The 21862-nt window shown below is 44.9% G+C and overlaps 1 protein-coding gene across 11 annotated transcripts in view; it reads right to left on the bottom strand.

Moving 5' to 3' along the window:
* Positions 1-21862, bottom strand: part of phldb1b (pleckstrin homology-like domain, family B, member 1b) — a 102660-nt gene that overhangs the window by 58744 nt on the left and 22054 nt on the right. For 10 of the 11 annotated variants that reach the window (XM_072692218.1, XM_072692211.1, XM_072692214.1 and 7 more), the window contains 3 exons: positions 20606-20729; positions 17681-17851; positions 3574-3699 (listed from right to left, as the gene is read on the bottom strand). In XM_072692218.1, the coding sequence (XP_072548319.1) occupies positions 3574-3699; positions 17681-17851; positions 20606-20729 (421 nt within the window). Of the gene's footprint in view, positions 1-3573; positions 3700-12998; positions 13468-17680; positions 17852-20605; positions 20730-21862 lie in introns of those variants that run through there. The other variant, XM_072692216.1, reaches the window with a different exon arrangement.

The following is a 21862-nucleotide window of genomic DNA, read 5'->3' as shown; positions in this document are numbered from 1 at the left end:
GCAGGGGAACACGTCTGGAACAAGTCCCTGGCGGCGTAGTGTGTTACTGACAGTAGCCTTTGTAACGTTGGTCCCAGCTTTCTGCAGGTCATTCACTAGTTCCCCCCGTGTGGTTCTGGGATTTTTGCTCACCGTTCTTGTGATCATTTTGACCCCACGGGCTGAGATCTTGCGTGGAGCCCCTGAACGAGGGAGATTAGCAGTGGTCTTGTAGGTCTCCCATTTTCTGATTATTGCTCCCACAGTAGATTTCTTCACACCAAAGCTGCTTGCCTATTGCAGATTCAGTCTTCCCAGCCTGGTGCAGGGCTACAGTTTTGTTTCTGGTGTCCTTCGACAGCTCTTTGGTCTTCACCATAGTTTGGAGTGTGACTGTTTGAGGTTGTGGGCAGGTGTCTTTTATACTGTTAACAAGTTCAAACAGGTGCCATTAATACAGGTAATGAGTGGAGGACAGAGAAGCCTCTTAAAGTAGTTGTTACAGGTCTGTGACAGCCAGAAATCTTGCTTGTTTGTAGATGAACAAATACTTATTTTCCACCATTTTTGCAAATAGATTCTTTAAAAATCAGACAATGTGATTTTCTGAATGTTTTTTCTCATTTTGTCTCTCATAGTTGAGGTCTACCTATGATGTCAATTACAGGCCTCTCATTTTTTTAAGTGTGAGAACAGGTGTTGATGTTTAACAGCACTGCTTAAGACCATCAATGTCAGACCCTGAGTGGTCCAGGGGAAAAGACGCTGTCACTATGACCAGAGGATCGATCGCTGGTTTGTATCCCGGTTATGCTGCTAGCCATCGGCAGCCAGGGCCTGAGAGAGCACAACTGACCTTGCTCACTCCAGGGTGGGCAGATAAAGCTCTCGCCACACATCGCTCCAGTGCAGCGCTGGCCGATGCATTGCAGCTGGGCATACAGCGCTCCCCTCCGGGCGTGTTAGTTGGCCGGAGATGTTGATGGAAAAATGAGGCGTGGGCTGGCTGCACGCATGTCGGAGGGGGCGTGTGGGTCACAGATGGCAGGGTCAGAATGTGACACCAAAAACATGAATCCATGGACCCAACCTGCCTCGTGTCAACAGTCCAGGTTGGTGGAGGTGGTGCAATAGTGTGTGGAATGTCTTCTTGGCAAACTTTGGGCCTACTGTGCATTATTGCAGACTATGTGCATCCCTTGATGAGCACTATTTAACTAGGTGCTTATCAAGAAAACTGTCTCAGCAGTACACCAATAGCCGACCACCCAGCGACACTAGACTGAGCCGAGCGGATATGAGGGAAGAGTGAGAGGGGGCGGAGATAAAAATACACCCTGCAAAAGATACCCCCATTTCTTAAAATAAACAGTGTGTCCAACAAAGCCGTCTGGACTGGGGACGACAACGTCAGCTGACTGCTACAGGGAGAGAATGAGACAGAGCGTCCACCATTACGCCCGAACTGCTTGTTCACGTAATCACATGGCTGTCTGATCTGGTTAGCTGACCATAGTGTCAGGATGGCATGGAATCAGATCTTCTGATTTGATTTTATCTCTATAAAAGTTAAGGCTAAATAAGGTCCGCAAAGCTCACCTAACCTCGCCACAGTTGTTCCGAAGAAACATGGACTGGTCAATTGTGGTCAATTATGGCTTTGATTGAAATTTTGACTTATATAAGCTACAGAAGCAAAAGGCTGAATCCTCAACTGCTGAATCAAACGCTGAATCACCAATCACTGAATCAGTAAAATCACCAGTAAATACAACCACTAGAATACAGGCAATGCAGCCTGTGGGACAGCATCCATCTCTCAACAGCAGTAATGGGGCAGACTGGGAATGCTTATTTGTGGAAAACAGAAGCTCCTTCAGATCGTAAGGAATTCATTACCAGCTCAGGAAATGCAGTGGATCAGATATGTTTACTGCTACGCTCGTACCTCGTGGCAGCCTAACAGGAAAAGGGCAGGGCATAACAAGAGGGAGTCTGTAGCTGCCCTGTTTGGGTGTATTTACAGCTCAACACGGGAGCCTGTGTGCCGCTGGGAGAGGGAGAGGCGGAAAGCTAGAATTTGCCCAGAAACCCGCCGTAACGAGGCCTCATAAAAGCTGCATGGGGGCGACTCCAGACCCAGGCCACGCTGCTGTCTCCCTCTGTCAGCGAGTGGTAACTGTAGGCGTGCACCTGTAAGGGAGCCTCCACCACTGGTACTGCAACAGTCCACACCATTCATGTGCTCCTGCATGGGGCCCCATCCCTACAGGACTTATTTTAGAATCTAGATGCTGGTGCCTGAACCCCTGCAGTCACGCCTGGTCTTGACTTTCAGGAGTCTGCCTTGGGGTTATATGGTGTACAATGCCATTCAGGGTCATCTTATTCGATAATAGCTTAGTCAATGTCTTAGATTTAGTTCTATTCAACATTTGGAGAAGTTATTAAAGCAACCTTATGTAGCTTTTTCACTGTATAAAAAACTTCAAAATATTGCTTTACAGTTCTGTATCTCTCAGCTTGTCCAGAAATGTCCTTGCTTTACGGGTGGCTTAAACCACAAATTACACTTCCTGACTGTAGGACGAGCCCAGGAGCATTAAATACCAAGGCCAATTCTCGCATAACGTTGCTTTAAATGATAATACACTGTAATGATAAATTTACTGTATTTTGATCAATTTATGTGCCCTGAAATCCTAACATAACACCCATTTGTTAACTTTATGCTTGATGTTATGTGATGTTATACAGCTTTCTTGGTTATTTTTGGAATCATCTATAGCTCTGTGAATCGTTCTGGACACAACTAAAGACAATGCATCTATACAGACCATGAAAACAATTTGAACCTACATTAAACCCCTGGAACGGAGACCCATTTGCATATGGTTCCTTGAAGGTGCCCTAGATTGGAAAGGTATATTTACCTGGCATAACTAGAACAGGGTAACAGTCTTAACTCATTGTATTTACACCAAAAAAAGGTTAAACAAAAAAAAAGGGGCTAAAAGCTAATGCTAGGCCAACTAGAAAAGGGTTGAATGGCGGAAGTACTGCTTTGGAAATCCCAATAGGGTGCTAGCGAGTTTGTGCTAGGATAACCCAGCCAACCCAGTACACCGTTTCACAGAGAGGACAGGAGAACTATCCAGTAAGACTAATTAATATTACAAAAAAATATATTAATATTACAATGCATGTAAAAACAATTACAATGTTCTCGTTATAAGTACTAAGCTATGCTAGACTATACTTTGCCGCTTCTGTAAACAAGCCAATCAGAGCAGAGCCCATTATTATTATTATTATTATTATTATTATTATTATTACCCCCCCAAGGCATTTTTTTCCTATTCGGCAAAATAACAGGGTTGTAAAAAACAAAATATGTAATAAATGCATTAAACAGCACTTTTAAAAAAGTCCTATTCAGTTGTTCAGTACTATTAATCACACTTTGCTAAAAGTGTGTACTGCTGGTAGCTACTGAATAATGTAACAGTATTTACTGAATAAGACAACATTAGCAAAGAGAACAATAATTGGTTTATGAATTTAGCCACATTCATCTTTGTGTCTGTGTATTACCTGTGCGGACTCTTATCTTCATGCTGGATACGTGTTGTCCCTCTGTCCTCATGCTCTTCATTCTGAAAGCCTCCTCGGGATGGTTGAAGCGGAAGTAGGACGACTGGCCAAAGCACAGCATACAGCCTGCACACACAGCCACACGAGCACGTTCAGTCGTTTCTTAAACACCAATCAAATTTTCCAACCAGATTTTCCCCTTTCCCCCTCCCCAACCCCACTGGATGTCTGGAGTTTGCTTCGTTAATGTTGCTCTGGAGCTACAGAGCTGGAGCTAATGTTGCACTGGAGCTACAGTACCCTACATGTAATGGAAGCACACATGCGCAGTGAACATTGTGGAAAGCGCATGCCTGAATTATCACACTAGCTCTAAACCATGTTGAGCTCTTAAAGGCAATGGATACTTAGGGACCCCCAGAATGTCAATGTCAGAAACTTTTAATGAGGGGCTCAGAGTGGCTCAGCAGTCTAACGCACCACCACCGTGGCCCGAGCCATGCCGCTTTGCCATCAGTGGCCAGAGTCAGATAGAGCACAATTGGCCGGTAGGTGGTGTCTTCCCCCAAAGTGTTCCTTCATCGGCAGCAGTTGGAAAAAAGGAGGGGGCTGGCTTTGCATGTACTGGAGGAGACATGTGTTAAGCCCTTAGCCTCCTAGTAATCCCTCTTAGGAGCACTGCTAGTGCTAGGGGGAGTTACATACGGGTGGGTTACTTGGCAGTACCAAAATGGGAGACCTTAAAACCCATCAACTAGAACCCAAAAATGTCTTCTTCACACCTTAAGTTAGTACGTGATTTTTTATATATATTTTTTTTTGTCTTAAAACTGACATATAGACCCACAGCGTCTAGATTTGACATTGTCGTGTTACATTTACAAACGATCACAACTGAAACTCTTTCTGGAGCCCAGCGGCTTTAGCACTGCAGTGTGAGAGGTACAGTCAGGGGCATGGAATATTTGCTCTCAGGCTGTGACAGAGAGGGATGGGACAAAGGGTGGAAAGAACAACACCACAAGCCTTTGTATGAGCTTTATATGGCTAGTAAGTACACAATACGAAGTGCACACTATCATACATAATAATAAGTACACACCAAATAACACACTAATTGAAGTGTGTGCTGTAGCATTACCATGAACCCTCACTGGACCTAAGGGGCCAAACCCAAATCCTAACAAAATTATACTATTATTCCACCTCCACCAAACTTCCCTCTTGGCACTACACAGGATGCTAGGAAGGTTCTCCTAGATAAACCCAGCTTAGCATTGCATATATTGATCTGAGGCTTGTGTGCAGCCACCCAGCCATGGAAACCCATTTCATGAAGATCCTGTCACACAGCTATTGTACGCTGACGTTGCTTCAAGGGGCAGTTTGGAACTAGCAAGCGATGCAACAACAGGCAGGTGATGTTTTACACTCCTCAGCACTGGTCGGCAGTCCTGCTCTGTGAGTTTGCGTGGTCCACCACATAATGACAGAAATTTCACAAACTGAGCTGTGGAAAAGGTGGCATCCTACAACAATGCCACATTCAAAGCCAGATCATTATCCCTCCTCAACCAAACTTTATTTCTGGTGCCACTATGCAGTTCATTGTGCGTCTATGGAGAATGTGTGGCTATGTGCTTGATTTTAGCATGTTTATTAGCAGTGATAGCAGCCCAATAGTCCAAAACCCTACATAAAAAGCAGTCGGCAGAGAGAGCTTACTTTTGCGAGTTTGTACAGCTCGATGGCAGGAAAGTGTACTATGTTTTTTTGTTCCATAGCAGATGTTTAGTACGTGAATCAAGCTTGCCAGATGCCCTTTTTGTTCCAGACCTGAGGAACATTTGATTACATCTCAGGTCCAGACAGGACAAAGTGTGACAGGAACACAAGGACATTAGATGCTATGGCATCGCCATAGGAACCATCCCAACAGAGTAAAAAATACAGACACAGCAATGTTTTCATGTCTTATGAATGCTGTGGGCAGACATCCATGCCGCAAACATCACACAAATGTGTGACTGCTGCTCAGAAGAACTGCTGAGGTACAGTTTTATTCTCCAAGTTTGAAAGGTGGAGTCTGACTAGTCACTGCATGCTCACTGCTAGGCAAGCTGAACTAATACTGAAAACAGAGGTGCATTATGAGCGAGAGACCAGATCCTGCAGTACCAACACTTCACTAATGGAGGGATTTCATCGACTTTTCAAAATTTGACCATTAGAGTGGACTGCTGGGAAATATTCCATTCTAGACAAATCTCTTTTTTTTCATTTTTTATCTCATTGCATTCAAAAGTGTAAAGAAAAAATTACAAAAAAAATCACAGGTTATTTTGGATAAATTAATGGTAACAAGTGGCCGTGTGTGTTTGCATTGTAGACCCCTAGTTCCTGGAATTACTGGAAAGCAGTGGCGAACCATGACCTAGACCAGGCTGATCTGTCAAAATATTCAACCTTATAGTGGAGGTCAACTCAAAAAGATTTTGGTCCATTTTTGGTCCATTTTTGGTCCATTTTTGGTCCATTTGTCCTGACAATAGACACAATGTAAAGAACATCTAAATAAAATTGTCATAAAGACATTTTTTTTTTTTGCATGACAGCGACATATAATTATCAATTATCACTGTTAATAAGAACACATGTCCACCCATAACCCTGCTGCCCAATGAAAAACATCTCTATTTTTGTCTGTGTGAATAATTCTGGATGAACAGACCAATAGAAATGCGATCTATAGGAATAAGCTCTCTTTTCGTCCATTTAAAGTTCAGAACATTTTTGCTTTCTCCTGTAAAGTCACCATTTTGGAGATACATGTTTTTCATTGGACAGCGAGGAGACGCTACGCAAAATAATATAGGGTTCTGCGTTGGACTTTCGTTCCTTAAACCTCTTCGAAGCTTTGACTACTAAGAGAATAGCATGGTACCACCTGTGCCACCTGGATCAGTAAGGGCCTCTCCCACAAAGGCGAGTTGGCGGACAAAGCCCATGCTAGCCTTCCCCCTCCCAGCACTGGTAGCATCATGTGATGGGGAAATCCTAGCTAATGGATGAGAATTGGGAATGACTGGATTGGGGAGCAAACTGAGGAAAACACACAAACCACAAAAACTGTGTTAGCCTAATCGAGAGATAAAGGCTCTTCTGTCTTAAAACAAGGGTGAAAACCAGGTCACTGGTCTCCTCAGCTAGTATCTGACAAAGCAACAGGTTTGACTTTATGCAGCCTTATATCAAAACACAACTGAATGAACAAGAACATCATGTCAAATGTTTGTGGACACCCCGTCTAATGAATGCATTCAGCTACTTTAAGTTGCACCCATTGCTGACACTGATGCAAACACACACACAGCTTGTGTAGTCCAGTAGAGAAGTACTGCCAATAAAATAGGACTCTCTAGAGCAGATTTTCGTGACCCTATTGGCACCATCCCTAATGCCAGGCATGGGCTAGAGGGGCAAAAAAGGCTTCCAGCATTGAGCTGTGGAGTAGCGGAATGGTGTTCTCTGGAATAATGGATGGTGCTCCATGGGAAGTTGAGGACAAGTTGGGATGGCGATCATCCCACATCCCACATCCAAACAATCTTTGTCGCTGAATGCAATCAAATCCTCACAGCAGTGCTCCACTAATGCCTTAGTTACTCCAACAAAAGCAGCATAAGCCCTTTTTGATGGCCTCAATTGCGGAAGAAACAATGAACGAGCAGGTGTCCCAATACTTTTGTCCCTATTGTGGACATTATTGCATTGCAGCGCAGTATTGTGGTATCATTTTTTTTTTGGGGGGGGGGATGGTAACGGCTAACACTAACACAGCTAAACATCAACAGCTAGCAATGGGCTGTCAACACCTTGGCAACTCCAGGACAGACAGTTGCCCTTGTGATTCGGTTTCAGCGACATTGCCCTAAGGCACGGACTTATGAGCGGCACAGCATGAAGGCAGCAACCTTGATGCCTTGGATTTGGACACAGCCGGTGCCTGACCCTCCAGTAGCTTGCTTGCTTGCTTGCTTGTTGTTCTTATCACTAGGCTCTCTCCTGCCAGATCTCTCCCCGTGTGCATCACACCTCTGTCTAACACAGTCCCGCTCTAAGGTATGTGGCAAAAGGCACGCCTCTCCGATCTCTGTTACTGCACGTTACTTCATGACTGCAGGGAGGATGTTTATGAGCTCCATCTTCGAGAACAAAGTCATGACTTGATTCATGTTAAGCTGGATCGCAGAGGGCCTCAGTCATGCCTGACTTGACTAGACACACCCTCAGAATGCCATGCCCCGAGGCGGTAGCTTTCAGACGACTGTGACTGTTATTTCTACCAGCTTAGTGTTATTCATTCTTCAGTAATCACCACGGCCAGCCAGCGATCCAGGTGCGGTCCACAATCTTAACCCCTTCAACCCTACACCTACAACTCAGTTATCAATATTAAGATGTATTGTTTAGTCAGGAAGTACTGTGCTCTTTTTTTATGAAATTGTGAAGAAGAAGAAGAACAGTCTGAGTGATACTGAGAAGAATCTGATTATCTGACAGGATTTGATGTGAGCTAGCAAAGAGAGCTACCTGAGGAGAATAGGCTATATGTACTAGGCTATATGTAGAGCTGAAAGCTAGTTATAATATGCCCAATTTTCATTTCTCAGGTTTGCAATAGCAGGTGCCAACATGTGGCGGTCGCCTGATGACATGGGTTATATATGTTTGTGCTGGGTGCCATTCAGCAGACCCAGTATTCCCAGTACTCGCACTACTCAGTAGCCTCCCCACCAAGCGTGAGGAGCTGAAGTGTGGATTTATCCATTCTTCACTGCCTCCAACGCCGTGCAGTGGCGAGCGCATCCTTTCCCATGCCGTTTTCCCAAGCGTCTCTGAGGTCAGCATGAGTGACGGATTAGCAACGGCATCCTCATGTGTTCTCCACGACAGAGGAGCCCTGGGCTACCGCTGGCAGAGCTCACACCACAACGCATTAGGATCAACAAAGGAAGCCCCCGCGTCCTCACAGCTGAGCGCTTCCACTCCGCCAGGAGTCAGGGCTCAAACTCCACATGACTCAGCACGGGCCTCAACTGAGCCCTGACTTCAGCCTCAGTCTGACTACTTACATCAAAAGCTGTTCTGAGACAAGAAGATCCAACAAAAAAATCCCTCCTCAGGCCAAGTCTTTCAACGTACACCCATCCCAACAAAGAGAAGCAGGACTTCACTGGGAGTCCTGGTCACGCAAAGCACAGTGAGGGGTCAGATCCGCTATCTTCGTTTACGTTTGGTCAAAAGAGCAAAGGCTTTGGCGTGTTCTGCACATTCTTGGCATGAAGGAAGTGAGTCACATTACTACTGACACTGTGAAGGGAAGTGGTCAACTCTAAGAATGTGACAGGTCCCTCAAGAGCGCGGAGCATCTGCACCCTGCCACTGATAGTCAATCCAAGCCAATTACAGTCCCTGAGTTGGCCCGTTTGAAGGATTCGCCCTAATGCTAAATGTGTGGGTTTTGAGAACGGATTTACAGAGCACGGCGGTGTGGGGCATTAATCTGAATACACAGACAGTGCTGTGAAAAATGAGGCCGTTTAATGGAGCCATGAATCATACCTGCTACCTGAGGTGGGAGCGACTCACACCCGTGCCGTCATATATTCACGTCATTCCCAAAAGCACTCAGGCCTCTCCAATAAACCACAGCACTGCCGCTGCTGCATGAAGTCTGCAGACAAAAAGGCTGTCACACAACATCTACTGCGTTAAATGGGATCAGGCTGATGACAGGCGTGGGCTTGTACACTACTGAATCATAATGTGGCTGTCATTCCCAAACCTCACGGCCAGCTGCCTTCTACAGTGTATGGACGAAGATGTGCTCACAAACATCTGGAAAGAAATCACATAACTTAACTTACCATATAGGAGCACTTCACAGACTATAGTCCAGCTGTTCTACAGTCTGGTATTTTTTGGATGGTGGTTCATTCCCAGCACTGCAGTGACACTGACATTGGGGTGGTACGAGTGGATCAGACACAGCAGTGCTGCTGGAGTGCTTAAACACTGTGTCCTCTCATGGTCCACGGCTACCTAGTTGGTGACTTCCACCAACTACCAGGTAGATGTAAAGTCAGTGTCATTTATCAGAAGTCCAGCAGTGCTGCTGAGGTGTTTAAACACTCCAGCAGCACTGCCGTGTCTGATCCACTCGTACCAGCGCAACATTCTCTCACTGCCACCCCACCAACATGTCAGTGTCACTACAGTGCTGAGAGTGACCCACCACCCAAATACTACCTGCCCTGCGGTGCTCCTGTGAGGTCCTGAGCATTGAAGGAACAGGCTGAAACAGTCTAAATGCCAAGCCGAAGTTAAACATAGTATGCGTTTCCCCTGCCGTGTTGTTTATAGCTCTGCAGCCCTCTCTCTTCCAGTCATTATGGATCATTTTACCACAGATATTTTGGTGCCAGGCGAAGGTTATTGTACACTATGTCAGTTTCCTGTTGCAGAGTCATGCTCTGCATAGGAGTGTCCGCTTACAGAGTCCTCACGGAAGCCAGGCCCCACCGCAGCCAGTAGCTCTCTTCTGGATTTCTGCATATGATCATCTACACAAGGCAGTTGATGCTAACTCAGGCAGTTCTAGCAAACATCACACCAACCCAAGACCCTGTTTACATCTGGTCACTTCATCCATTCACTTGAGTATCAGGATTGTAAAAAAACGCAGGTGTAAACACACCCAAGACTCATTCAAACCAGACACTGAGGTGGTCCGGGATGCATATGAGCCAGGTTCAGCAATGTAAACACATCCATCTATCCAAGATGCATAGAAACAACCCAAACTCCTCCCAGCACAACTGAAACACCAGTAATAATTGCCGTACAACAAGCAAATTTGCATTTTCTGACCTACACAGCAATCGGATTTCGGCCTGACTAACTGGACTGGAAACGCATGTGGCTCAAATCCAGATACCAGTCACATGCAGTGACCAGGTGTACACAGGCTCTATTTGAGGCATGTAAGCAGTTTTGGCAGTATAGATAACAGTCTAGATAAAATTTCCCTCCGAAACTGAAAATGAGGCCTAATGATCGACTGTGGCCTCTCGGTGGGACATGGACCGAGGGACAGTTCAACCTAAGAAGCTCCTCATCAGCCTCTTCTGGAGCACTGCTCTTTTGCTGAGTCAGTAATACTGTACATTTACACACTGACACATAATAACACAGTTTCATTTCCTCACTGCAACTCAGGGTCACTTTTCAGACTCCATATACAGATTGCAAGCATCATGATGCATATCCTGTCGGGAGCAAGTCTCGGAGAGACCACTGCATTACGGACTTCTGCAGTGCCAGATGACTTCCAGGACAAACGGTGACGGAGAGCCAATTCACGCTTAGAATTCATGAGGCCATTTGAGAGACACTGCGAAAGCGACAAGGACTCGGCACACTGCATAGGAAATTGATCAGACCATACACCAACCCCCCCCCCCCTCAACCTTCTTGGAAGGGTCTTTTCCTCATTACAGTCATAACTGCTAAAACCTGCACTCATCAGGGAGAGTGCTGTTTGGGCCCTGCTCCAACTACACGGGGTCCCTGCATCTGCTTCCAGCTTCCAACAGCCTGACAGGAGCCCGCAGTGCAACAGGAGAGCAGGTGTCCATGTTACATGTTCACATGGTTACCTCAGGTAGACATGTACCATGAAGAGCCTATATGGCCTTACCTGTCAAAGGTTTTTTGTGATTGCGAAGATCCCTTTAACCAGGCAAAGAACCACTTAAAGCAACAGTATGTAACATTTTTTACTCTAAAGTAACAGCTTCCAAATCACTGTGATTCTTAACTGACTTGTAATGGAGGGGTAGCAACTCTATCATTCCCACTACGGCCTCACAACACCGCCACTTGCACTGTGTAACCCTGGTGGAGTGGGCAGGACAACAGTTTGGAGAACTGCATAACACTGCGTAACCATATTCGAGTCACAGTCGTGTAAAATCCCATAGTCAGTCCACATGATTCTTTCACTTACAGTGACTTTTGGCTTGTCTAGAAAAACATATCCTTCAGTGGTGGGTCGAAGCAGGAATTACATTTCTCCGCTGTAGGGGGGAGCCTAATTTTCCATATCGTTGCTTTAAGGTCGACTCAAAGCAAGACTTAGTCAAAAAGAAGTGCAGACAAAAACGAAGAGCAGGGAACAGAGCAGTGACCCATCCTAGTCAATGGACGTCCAAACAAAGGGACAGCACATAGCGCATGCACACTGGTTACCATGGCAATTTGTTTTACAGGGAAGGTAAAGCCCCCACGACTAAAGAGAACCAGCCGAAACCCAGCGTGTCGCTGACTGGGCCAAGTGCACAGCAGGCAGAAGTGAGCATCGCAGATATAGCCTAACCCTTTAAGCCTTAGAAGGCTGGAGTCCACTGCAGGCTACACTATTTAACTACAATTACGTGCCTTAGGATGCTGGAGGGCCGGAGTCTCCCTTGGTTTCTCAGCTCAGACAGCCCAGGTTCGACCCATCAGATCAGATGATCAGGTTTAGCAGACGTGTTTACCAAGCTGCTGTGGACACCAGCCCTCCGGGATCGTGGCTCGAGAGCCCTAGTGCACAAACTCTCAAACTTTCTGCGATCGTGACCGGGTTCCTTTCCTGACCCTGAGGTCAAGCGTTAACACAAGGAACCTATACAGACATTCTGGCTCCCTCTCAGACAGCTAAGGCACAAATACAGCTGAGTAAACCACCGGATTGAGCAAACTCTGGAGCCCAGCGGCAGAACTGAGAGAGAGAGAGAGACAGAATGAGGATTAATAAAAGCACTTGGGTCACATTGACCAGGAATAGCTGTGTAACAGTAAACCAGGCCAGAATGCAACTTCACCACTGCTCAGCCCTGAGTGTGCGCCAGCTTTCTGAGCCAGGTTCTCAGAGTCTCACAGTCAACACTGCTTTCGCTATGGTCCATGTCAGAAACTGTGAAGCGGTTCGAGATCGTTTTGGAGTGGTTAAGGTAGAAAGGGCAGTTACAAGCTCCACAAGCTTCTCATTCTTCTGCTATGCTAAGATCTAGGACAATGCAAGGTCTCGTCTGTGCCACTGTCTAGACCGGTGCCTTCAAAGTACAGATGTCTGCGGCCTCTTATGATAATAATAATCTATGGTATAAATGATCTGTCCAGGCTAGTCTACATCAGCCAACATTAGGTTCTAGATATAGCTTATTCCAACCTGTCTAGACTGTTTTAACAGCGGTAGCACATTCTGCTATTAATATAAATACATCATTCTATACAAAGTACAAGCACAGAAAGGAAAGGAAATGAAATTATTAGATATAAATACCACAAATAACATGTTTCTCCACATATTCACTTACTTCTAAATCCAACCCGTCATGTCTCTCGCAATCCTCCACCAAGAAAAAAAAAATGAGGACTGTGCCTTTAAAAAAAACGAGCCACGTGGGTTTTCCTCCTTACAGGCGAAGTACAGTGGAAGTGAATGGGAGTGAATCTGTCTTTGTTATGGAAATGGCGTGCAGCGCTTCCCCATAGTCTCCAACTTTCCGTGACTAACAATAGAAAATAAGGAGAAGATTTAAGCTGTTCCGAGTCTGTGCCAAAGCATTGAGGTTCATGAATTTCTCGGGTAAAGTTAAAGGGTAAAGTTGTGCTAAAACAAAAAGAACGCTGTCCGCCCTCAGAAGCCGCTGCTGCCGCGTGCAGTCTTCTGCTGAGGGGTGGTCGGTCGCCGAGCCGTTAAGCGGCTCCTCAGCAGCAGTGGTGGTGCTGCTGCTGCTGATGCTCCTCCTCGTAGGTGGCAGGAGCTGAACAGCTGTCTCCGTCAGTGGAGCAGACTCATTTCCTCGTCGCGTAGAAAAGCGGGATAGAAAGGAGAGAGAGAGAGAGAGAGAGGGAGGGAGGGAGGGATAGAAAGGAGAAGGGGAGAGAGAGAGATAGAAAGGAGAAGGGGAGAGAGAGAGAGAGAGAGAGAGAGATAGAAAGGAGAAGGGGGGAGAGAGAGAGAGAGAGAGAGATAGAAAGGAGAGAGAGCGAGAGATAGAAAGGAGAAGGGGAGAGAGAGAGAGAGAGATAGAAAGGAGAAGGGGGAGAGAGAGAGAGAGAGAGAGAGAGAGATAGAAAGGAGAAGGGGAGAGAGAGAGAGAGAGAGAGAGCTGCTCAGCCCTGAGTCAGAGCTCCTCTCCACTGAGGTTAGCTAACTTGCAGGCTGCAGTCCCACAGCCTAGCCCTCACACACCGTCCCACCGAGTCTGAGGTCTCCATTCGTGAACAGTAACACTGGTGTGAATATACTAAACTAAACAGCAAATGTTCTTTTAGAGGTCATATTCTTAATATAGTCATAAAAAATACAGTATTTTATTTATTTGAGTTGATTTTAATGAATCATTATTTAAATGCAGTCAGAATCCTCTGCCTTGTTTACCGTTTAGACATATACATATATTTCTTTAATTTTAATCACTTATTAAACATTCTACTCTTCTATTTCTGGTCATTTCTGGACAGATACAGTGTCATGCACAGGTTTGGACACTCTCCCTTCTGGCTGCTCTCCCTCTGCAGCTAATCCAGAATGCAGCAGCACAGGTCGTCTTCATCGCTCCTAAGTTCAGCAATGTCACTCTATGGTGCATTCTGTCTTCACTGGATTCCTGTAGTTGCTGCCTGCATCAGATTCAGACACGTTTCTGACGCTGACCTACAAAGCCAAGACTGGACCAGCTCCTCCGGTCAATAGCCGATCTGCACCGAGTGTTGTGGGTTCGATACCCGGGCTCGGCACACTGCCACTGTTGGGCCTTTGAGTAAGGCCCTTCACCCTCTGGGCTTCTGCCCCCCGGGTGCTGGAGTTGGCTACCCACCGCTCTCTGGGTGTGTGTGTGTGCTCACTGCCTCTACTTCACTAGTGTGTGTGTGTGTTTGTGCGTTCTTGACTACAGATGGGAAAAATGCAGAGGACACATTTTGCTGTATGTAGTACAGTGACAAATACGTGCGTTAGCTAGGTGTGGGTTAGGCAACTGTTGCTACAATTGCTGCTGCTAAGCAAAATGCAGTAACCTGAAGTAGAGCATAAAACATCCTCATCCCTTTACAAGGGTTTCAATCAAGAAATCAAGCAAAATCATATACAGAACCTTTAAAGCAGACTGGAGGGGTGGTGCACTGTTCTAGGCCTAATGGGGGCCCAGTGGATTAGGAGTCACCCTTATATTTGTTAGGGAGTTGTTGGTTCGATACCTGGGCTTGGCAAGCTGTTGGGCACTTGACCCTCTTTTTTTTTTGACAGACTAACTGGACTTTATCCACTTGTTGAGGTAACACTTCATGTCACCTCGATGGTGGATGTTTTTGCTGTGCAGAACTCCCCTCTTTTTTCAGCACAATACCCTTCACCCACTCACCCACATTAACCTACACAACAGAAGATTACCCCCAAACACACTCACACACACACACCCCTCCCCCTGGACCCGTCCATTCAAATTGCTCCCACAGACAAAAGACTGTTGGGCCAGGGATGGATCGTATTCACAAAGCTTTTGAGCGTGCTGGTCTAGAATCAGATCTCACTCATATTTGCGATGACCTCACTGATAGGAACAGACTGTGGATCAGCGCTGCTGCTGCTGCTGCTCTCAGAGGCTTTCCGTCGGGGTACCCGGCCTCGCATTCATTAATGTAGCAGAGTGATTTCACACTCGTGCGTCACATTTTGGGTGGCTTTTCAAGGTGGTGATGATCGCAGAGGGAACAGCTGTGATAGTTTGAAAGTGCTCACAGCCAATTGAGTTACAGGCCCTTATTTGATTGAATGAGGTCAGTTGTCTTTGAACTCTGGTGGGGACAAAGGACCTGCACAGCTAAATGAGCTCATTTGCTTCCATCAAATGAGGTGCCATAGAAACATTAGCCCGAGGGGTAGCCCCGAGGAGTTCACTCGAGCCTAGAGGGAGTGATTTGTGACATGTACTGAAGATACAGTGCTTGATATCTACGATTCCTCTGGCACAAAGGACATGTACGCGTGTGTATACGTGACCTTTCCCACACCTGCCAGTATAATAAAGCTACAGAGCAGGACCTAGATAACGCTTCCTTTCAGAGCAAATGTCAGGCTTTGAAGCTGTATGAAAATGTGTGAATTCTGGCAATTATGGCCCAATGCTTTATTGCAACCCTCTGTTAAAGAGCTGATATGGAAGATATTGTATGTATGCAGGAGAAGCATATGAATGCTCAGTAGTTCTGTCTCAGGCTTGCTTCAAAACAAGGGAAATGTCACTTTCTGGCTTAGTGTTTCCCCAAACGCTGTGACTCAGGGCTCGACAGTGCCACAACAATCAATTCCTGCCCTCCAGGGAGTAATGATCGCTGGACTTTCTCATCACAGGACTAAACTGTGGTTACAACCTAAGGCTTCCTGAGGAGCCTGTCAGTACCATTAAGAAAAAGTGTCCCCTGGAGACAGCACAGTACCCCTTTTCCTTTCCAAAACTGACACTGAATTTAATGTGTGTAGTTCTGGCCTGAAATCTTGAGTATTAGCCAAAGTCAATGTCAATACTTAAAGTCAGTTAAAATCCTGAGTATCAGACGGTATTGATAATGATATTGAATCCTTGAGATTTAGCTGATATTGATACTGATTAGAATCTTGTGTATCAGATGATGTTATTGTCTGATGACTAATTTTGAAATCTTAATTATCGGCCAATGTTGATATTGAAATCTTGATTGTCAGCCAATACTGATATCGAGATCTTGAGTATTAGCCAGTACTGCTATTAAAATCTCGGGTGCCAGCTGATATTGATGCTAATATTGAAATCTAGAGGATCAGCCATTAGTGCATTTGAAATCTTAAGTATTAGCCAATGCTGATATTGAAATCTTGAGTATTGGCCAATGCTGATATTGAGATATTGAGTATTAGCCAATAATGATATTAAAATCTTCAGGATCAGCCAATACTGATATTAAAATATTGAGGATCAGCCACTACTGATATTAAAATCTTGAATATCAGCCAGTACTATTGAAATCTTAATTATAGGCCAATATTGATATTGAAATCTTCATTATCATCCAATACTGATAAAATCTCAATTAATGCCCAATACTGATATTAAAATATTGAGTATTAGCCAATACTGATATTAAAATCTTTGGTATTGACCAATACTGATATTGAAATCTTCAGGATCAGCCAATACTGATATTAAAATCTTGAGTATCAGCTGAGATTAATACTAAAATCAGCCAGTACTAATATTGAAATCTTGGGTGTCAACCAATACTGATGAAATCTTAATTATTGACCAATGCTGCTATTAAAATCTTGAGTATCAGCTGATGTCGATGCTAATATTGAAATCTAGAGGATCGGCCATTACTGCATTTGAAATCTTGAGTATTAGACAATGTTGATACTGAAATCTGAGTATCAACCAATACTGATATTACAATCTTAATTATCAGCCAATACTGATATTACAATCTTGAGCATTGTCCAATACTGATATCTGCCAGTACTGATATTGAAATCGTAATTATTGACCCATAGTGAAATTACAGTCTTAAGAATCAGCTGATATCGTTACTAATATTGAAATCTAGAGGATCTGCCATTACTGCATTGGAAATCTTGACTCTCTGCCGCTTTTAATACAGGGTGTTGGCTGCCATCGGCCTGATACCGATGCCAATCAATACCGATATATCATCTCTAATCTAATCTCTAAATATATACAATTCATTTCAGTTCAGGAAATGAACTGAAATGTCACCAAGAGTCCTGCAAATAAGTCTGCCCTGTCTCCACTAGCTCTGTACAAGTGATATAGTCTCGAGTAACTTTGCGTTTGTGGACGATGACATAATGCACTGGCAAACGTAACACCTTAGGAAATGCCCATTAATCAGCTACAAGCACCTCAGGGCTGTTTACCTAACATCACTGCTGTGTTTTTTCTTTGATAAGATATGAGTGAAGGACTTGACCAGTCGCCACCAACTGGTCATGTACAGATACCTTGAGACAGGCGTACAGGCTTAGTGACGGGAAGGCCGTCCATGCTGCACTGGTTCCCACAGGGGTGCAGTGTGATCACTCCAGCCTTGTTCTCAATGAAGCAGTGCTGGGCAGCAACTCCAGGCCCCTGGATGTTTATGTCCATAGCTCCATGGCCCAGAGTGGTCCTCCCTGAAAACACAGAAGATTAGTTAAGAGCAGTCGCTGGCTGTCTGATGAAAAATGAGGGGGTTGCATGTGGAGGTGTGCTACAGATACAGATACATTACACCCTATAAATCAGGGTGAATTCATGTCAAATAGGAATGAGAGTTTTCTTGAAATGCTCAACATGGCATCTGTTTACGAGTAAAGTCCTGCCAATCAGCTTGCGAGATACATTGTGAGGCAAGTTGGATGATTTTTGCAGCACTAGTTACACTGGGCCTCCTCTGCATGCTTAGTGCAATTACACATTCTCACCAGAGAGGTCTCTAAATCCCCACATTCCCAAAACTTACAAACTATTGCTTTAAAAGGCAGGGGGGGTCCATCTCTTGTAAAGTTGCTATTTTGGGAATACTAGGCTTTTGTGTGACAGTGACAATATGTCATTATGTTATTCCATTTCAGTACAGGGGTCTTCATGAGTTCTATTTAGAACCATGCCAATTTGAAATTGTTCTGGTTTTGGCTGGAATTGTGTTCATCTATGTGTTCATATAACACATATACACCATTTGCAACCACTTGTCTCCTTCATATCATGTTCAAAGTGCCTGAGTTTGTCACTGAACAGGGAAACATTATTATTTTCCTAGCACCAACAAGGGTCCAAATCGAAGGACCTTTCCTCAGTACTATGGAGAACCCTTGTAGCTAAAGCTGGTTCTTGTTGTACATACTGTATTTACATTACATTACATTTATGGCATTTAGCTGACACTCTTATCCAGAGCGACTTACAAGGTTACTCATATTACAGAGGTGGGCCAATGTAGTGTTAGGAGTCTGGCCCAAGGACTCTTATTGGTGTAGCGCAGCATAGTCACCCAGACCGGGAATTGAACCCTGGTCTCCCACATGGTGTTGTAACACCACTGTACTGTATGTTTCCCTGCAGACCAGCGCCAGTGCAATTAGAGGATAATTGTACTTGTAGGTGTTAATTAGCCTCTTAAAGCGCACAGGCCTGTATGTGGGTGCACAATCCACTTTGTCACTGTCACTACCGCACTGCCTACACAGCCTAGCTGCAACATCAGGGCTTTTAGTCACTGCTCAGAGTCAGGAACTACCACGCGCTCCTCGACTAGATACAGTTTCTCCATGAGCTCCACGTTCTCTTCTCTTTCACACCCAACTCAGTCAAAGACAAAGACACTGACTGTTATGTCAGCTCGGGCCGAATGTGGGCCTGCCCTCCAGAGAGCATGACTCATGAAGTGCTCACCGAGACATGACAACAATGGAACGAGAGCATGGCGGTCAAACGTTAAATCTCCAGGCCAAGTTAAACACATGGGACTCCACATTCCTCTCCCGTCTCCCCAGCCGGGTCTGTCTAGCCTTATCTCCAGTCAGGACAGCGAGATAAGCATGAACCCGAGGAACCCCGTAGTTTGAGTAGAACCATTATTTCATCCTCTGTCACCTGCACTAAAGAATAAAGATGCTCCTCAATGTGGAGGCCTGGGAGATTCTTCCCCAACATTCCATACGTGTTCTCGAGACATGCAGACAGACGGTCTGAGACGGAGGAGCGGCAGTTAAGAGAGGCTGGGTAGTGTCAGTGAGATAGAGGGAGGTAGGTAATGGAGGGGTTGGGAGAAGGCCATTTTTAAAAGGTCTCCTGTTGCTGCTGGCTCAGGAAGAGGGGTGAGGGGGGTGATGACAGGGTTGGGTCATTAGCCTTTCAGTCTGTAGACAGAAGGGGGGGAGGGGATTCGAGTGTGTGTGTGTGTGTGTGTGTGTGTGTGTGTGTTTATGACTGTGTGTGAATGTAATGGTTGTGGCCTAAATTCAGGTATGGACAATACTCAATTTCTTAAAGAGGACCTCCACCAATTTTTTGAAGTGGCTGCAAAATTCATAAGATGAGGCGTAAATAAAGTAATTATGATTATTAAGCAAAATCCCTGGGTCATGTCATTCAAAAGACAACATTCTTGTGAATTTTACCCGCCTGGGGTATCAGGAAGATTTGATACGAACCAATAATATCGCTGCATGTTTTTCAGCAATGCAGAGAATCTGAATGGTTACTTTTTACCAAACAAGATAAATAAAAGAAATAGTTTTTCATAAAACATTCTTCAAATGATGAAAGTTGAATAGTTTAATACTGATATTAAAATATCTTATAATAAGTTAGGGTCCCTGTCAGACACTTCGTCCCCCTGAGAGTGGTTAGAGGGGGAAGAAAAGTTAGGATGATTCTAAAGGCCCTAATATATTAGATGATTATGTTTAAGCTTTTAGTATTAAACTTTCATCATTTTAAGAATATTTGATGTATAAATTTACCACAGCTGTGAATTTGTCCAGAGTACTTTGGCAGAACTGTTATATATTACATTTTACTGGTCATGGTATGGCCTGGGGTGGTGGGGTCCAGTGTAATATCTTTTCATAGGACCCAAAATCCCTGGCAGCACCCCTGAACACCCCCACCCCCACCTATCCACTCGTTACCTCTGTTCGTACAGGCAGCCCCTGGCCCCCGGAACAGCCATTAACAGAGGTAACGAGTGACGTTTTTGCTTAGAAATAGGTGGAGATGTTCAGGGTCGCTGCCAACTATTAGAGTCATTAAGCTCGTCAGACCTCCGGTTCTTTTCAGACTAGTTTTTGGTATAATCCATTAAATATGGAGAAGCGTAGAAAAAAATGGCCAAATTGAAATGCTTTTAGTGATGCATTTTTAACTCCGAACTCTTCACTCACCCTCAGGCAGGGGCAGCAGCGTGATGGCTATGCTGAGGCGGCCACTCCCAAGACTGACGAGATGGGGGCGCTCTGCCTGGACCTTCAGCCCTTTTCCTGTCTCAATCAGGTCCAAAGGGGTGCCCTGTGGAGGCAACAAGGTAAACTTAGGTAAAGGTTCCATATTAATCAAATGACAGTCCTGTCTCTCAGTTGTGGTGATGTAATACATTGAGAGCGTCTGTCCACACTCAAGTAAAAAATACTACAAAAAGATTCATACCCCACAACAAAATAATCGAATCATTTAAGACCAGCCTGATATTGGGAAACCCTCTGTGATTATCTGGAGGGGCGAACAAGCTTTAAAATATGCTTGGCTATCCAGTAGTGCAACCCAGGTATAAAATATCAGGCTTTTATTTATTTAATAATACCCAATTCATAACCCAGCAAAAAATCAATGCTCGATTTCTCTGTAATTCTAATACAGGCCAATTTAATCCCATTGCAGCCCAACAATACCCAGATCAGTGCATCTCTGGCTATAATGGGTTACAGTGAGGTTTAATTTCTCTCTAAATTCCGAAGTGCTGATCTATATGGGGACACTTAGCTCATACACTGCTTTGCGCCAAGTGTGTGAGCTTCCCTTCTGCTATGCCTCGAGACCAGAGGGAGAAAAAAAAAAAAGGCTGGAACGTTCAAAGGCAAGTAAGGGGTGGTAGTCATGGTAACGGTGGGAGCTGCGAGCGCCTGGGAAGGAATTGCCGAATCTTTTCTTTTTGCTATCTTGCCATGACATCCTCCTCCAGAAGATATTGCATTCTTTTATTAGAGTCGGGCAGCAAATGAGGACATTACTGATGGCTTTCCCGAATATGTGCTGATTACACACTGCATTCATCTCGTCCTGTTTATTCTTTCATTAGTATTATTCTACTCCATCTACAGTCTTTTCTCAGCTCAGCAGTTCTGGTACTAATCTTGAATCAGTGGTAGATCGTTGGGTCAATCTGGCCATCGATAACATTTCAGAGGAGAGTATCTAGATCAAATTAGTCCTATCTGTTGCAGAGATGGTAAGAGGATTTCAGAGATAGGGAACGCCGTTTTAGGACATGGGCAAATAAAGGGTTATAACAGCCCAGCCGTTGGGATTACCTCATCAAAATTGAGGATGGGGAATGTGTGTCGCTGCAGAGAGAGCGACGGAGATGTGAACTCAAGGTGAAGTAAATGTTAGCTAGCTGGTGCAAAGAGCAACAACTGAGTATG

The sequence above is a fragment of the Salminus brasiliensis genome, chromosome 11, assembly GCF_030463535.1.
Source record: "Salminus brasiliensis chromosome 11, fSalBra1.hap2, whole genome shotgun sequence".
Classification (NCBI taxonomy): domain Eukaryota; kingdom Metazoa; phylum Chordata; class Actinopteri; order Characiformes; family Bryconidae; genus Salminus; species Salminus brasiliensis.
Note: the sequence above shows the minus strand (reverse complement) of the source record. Positions and strands in the feature narration are given on the sequence as shown.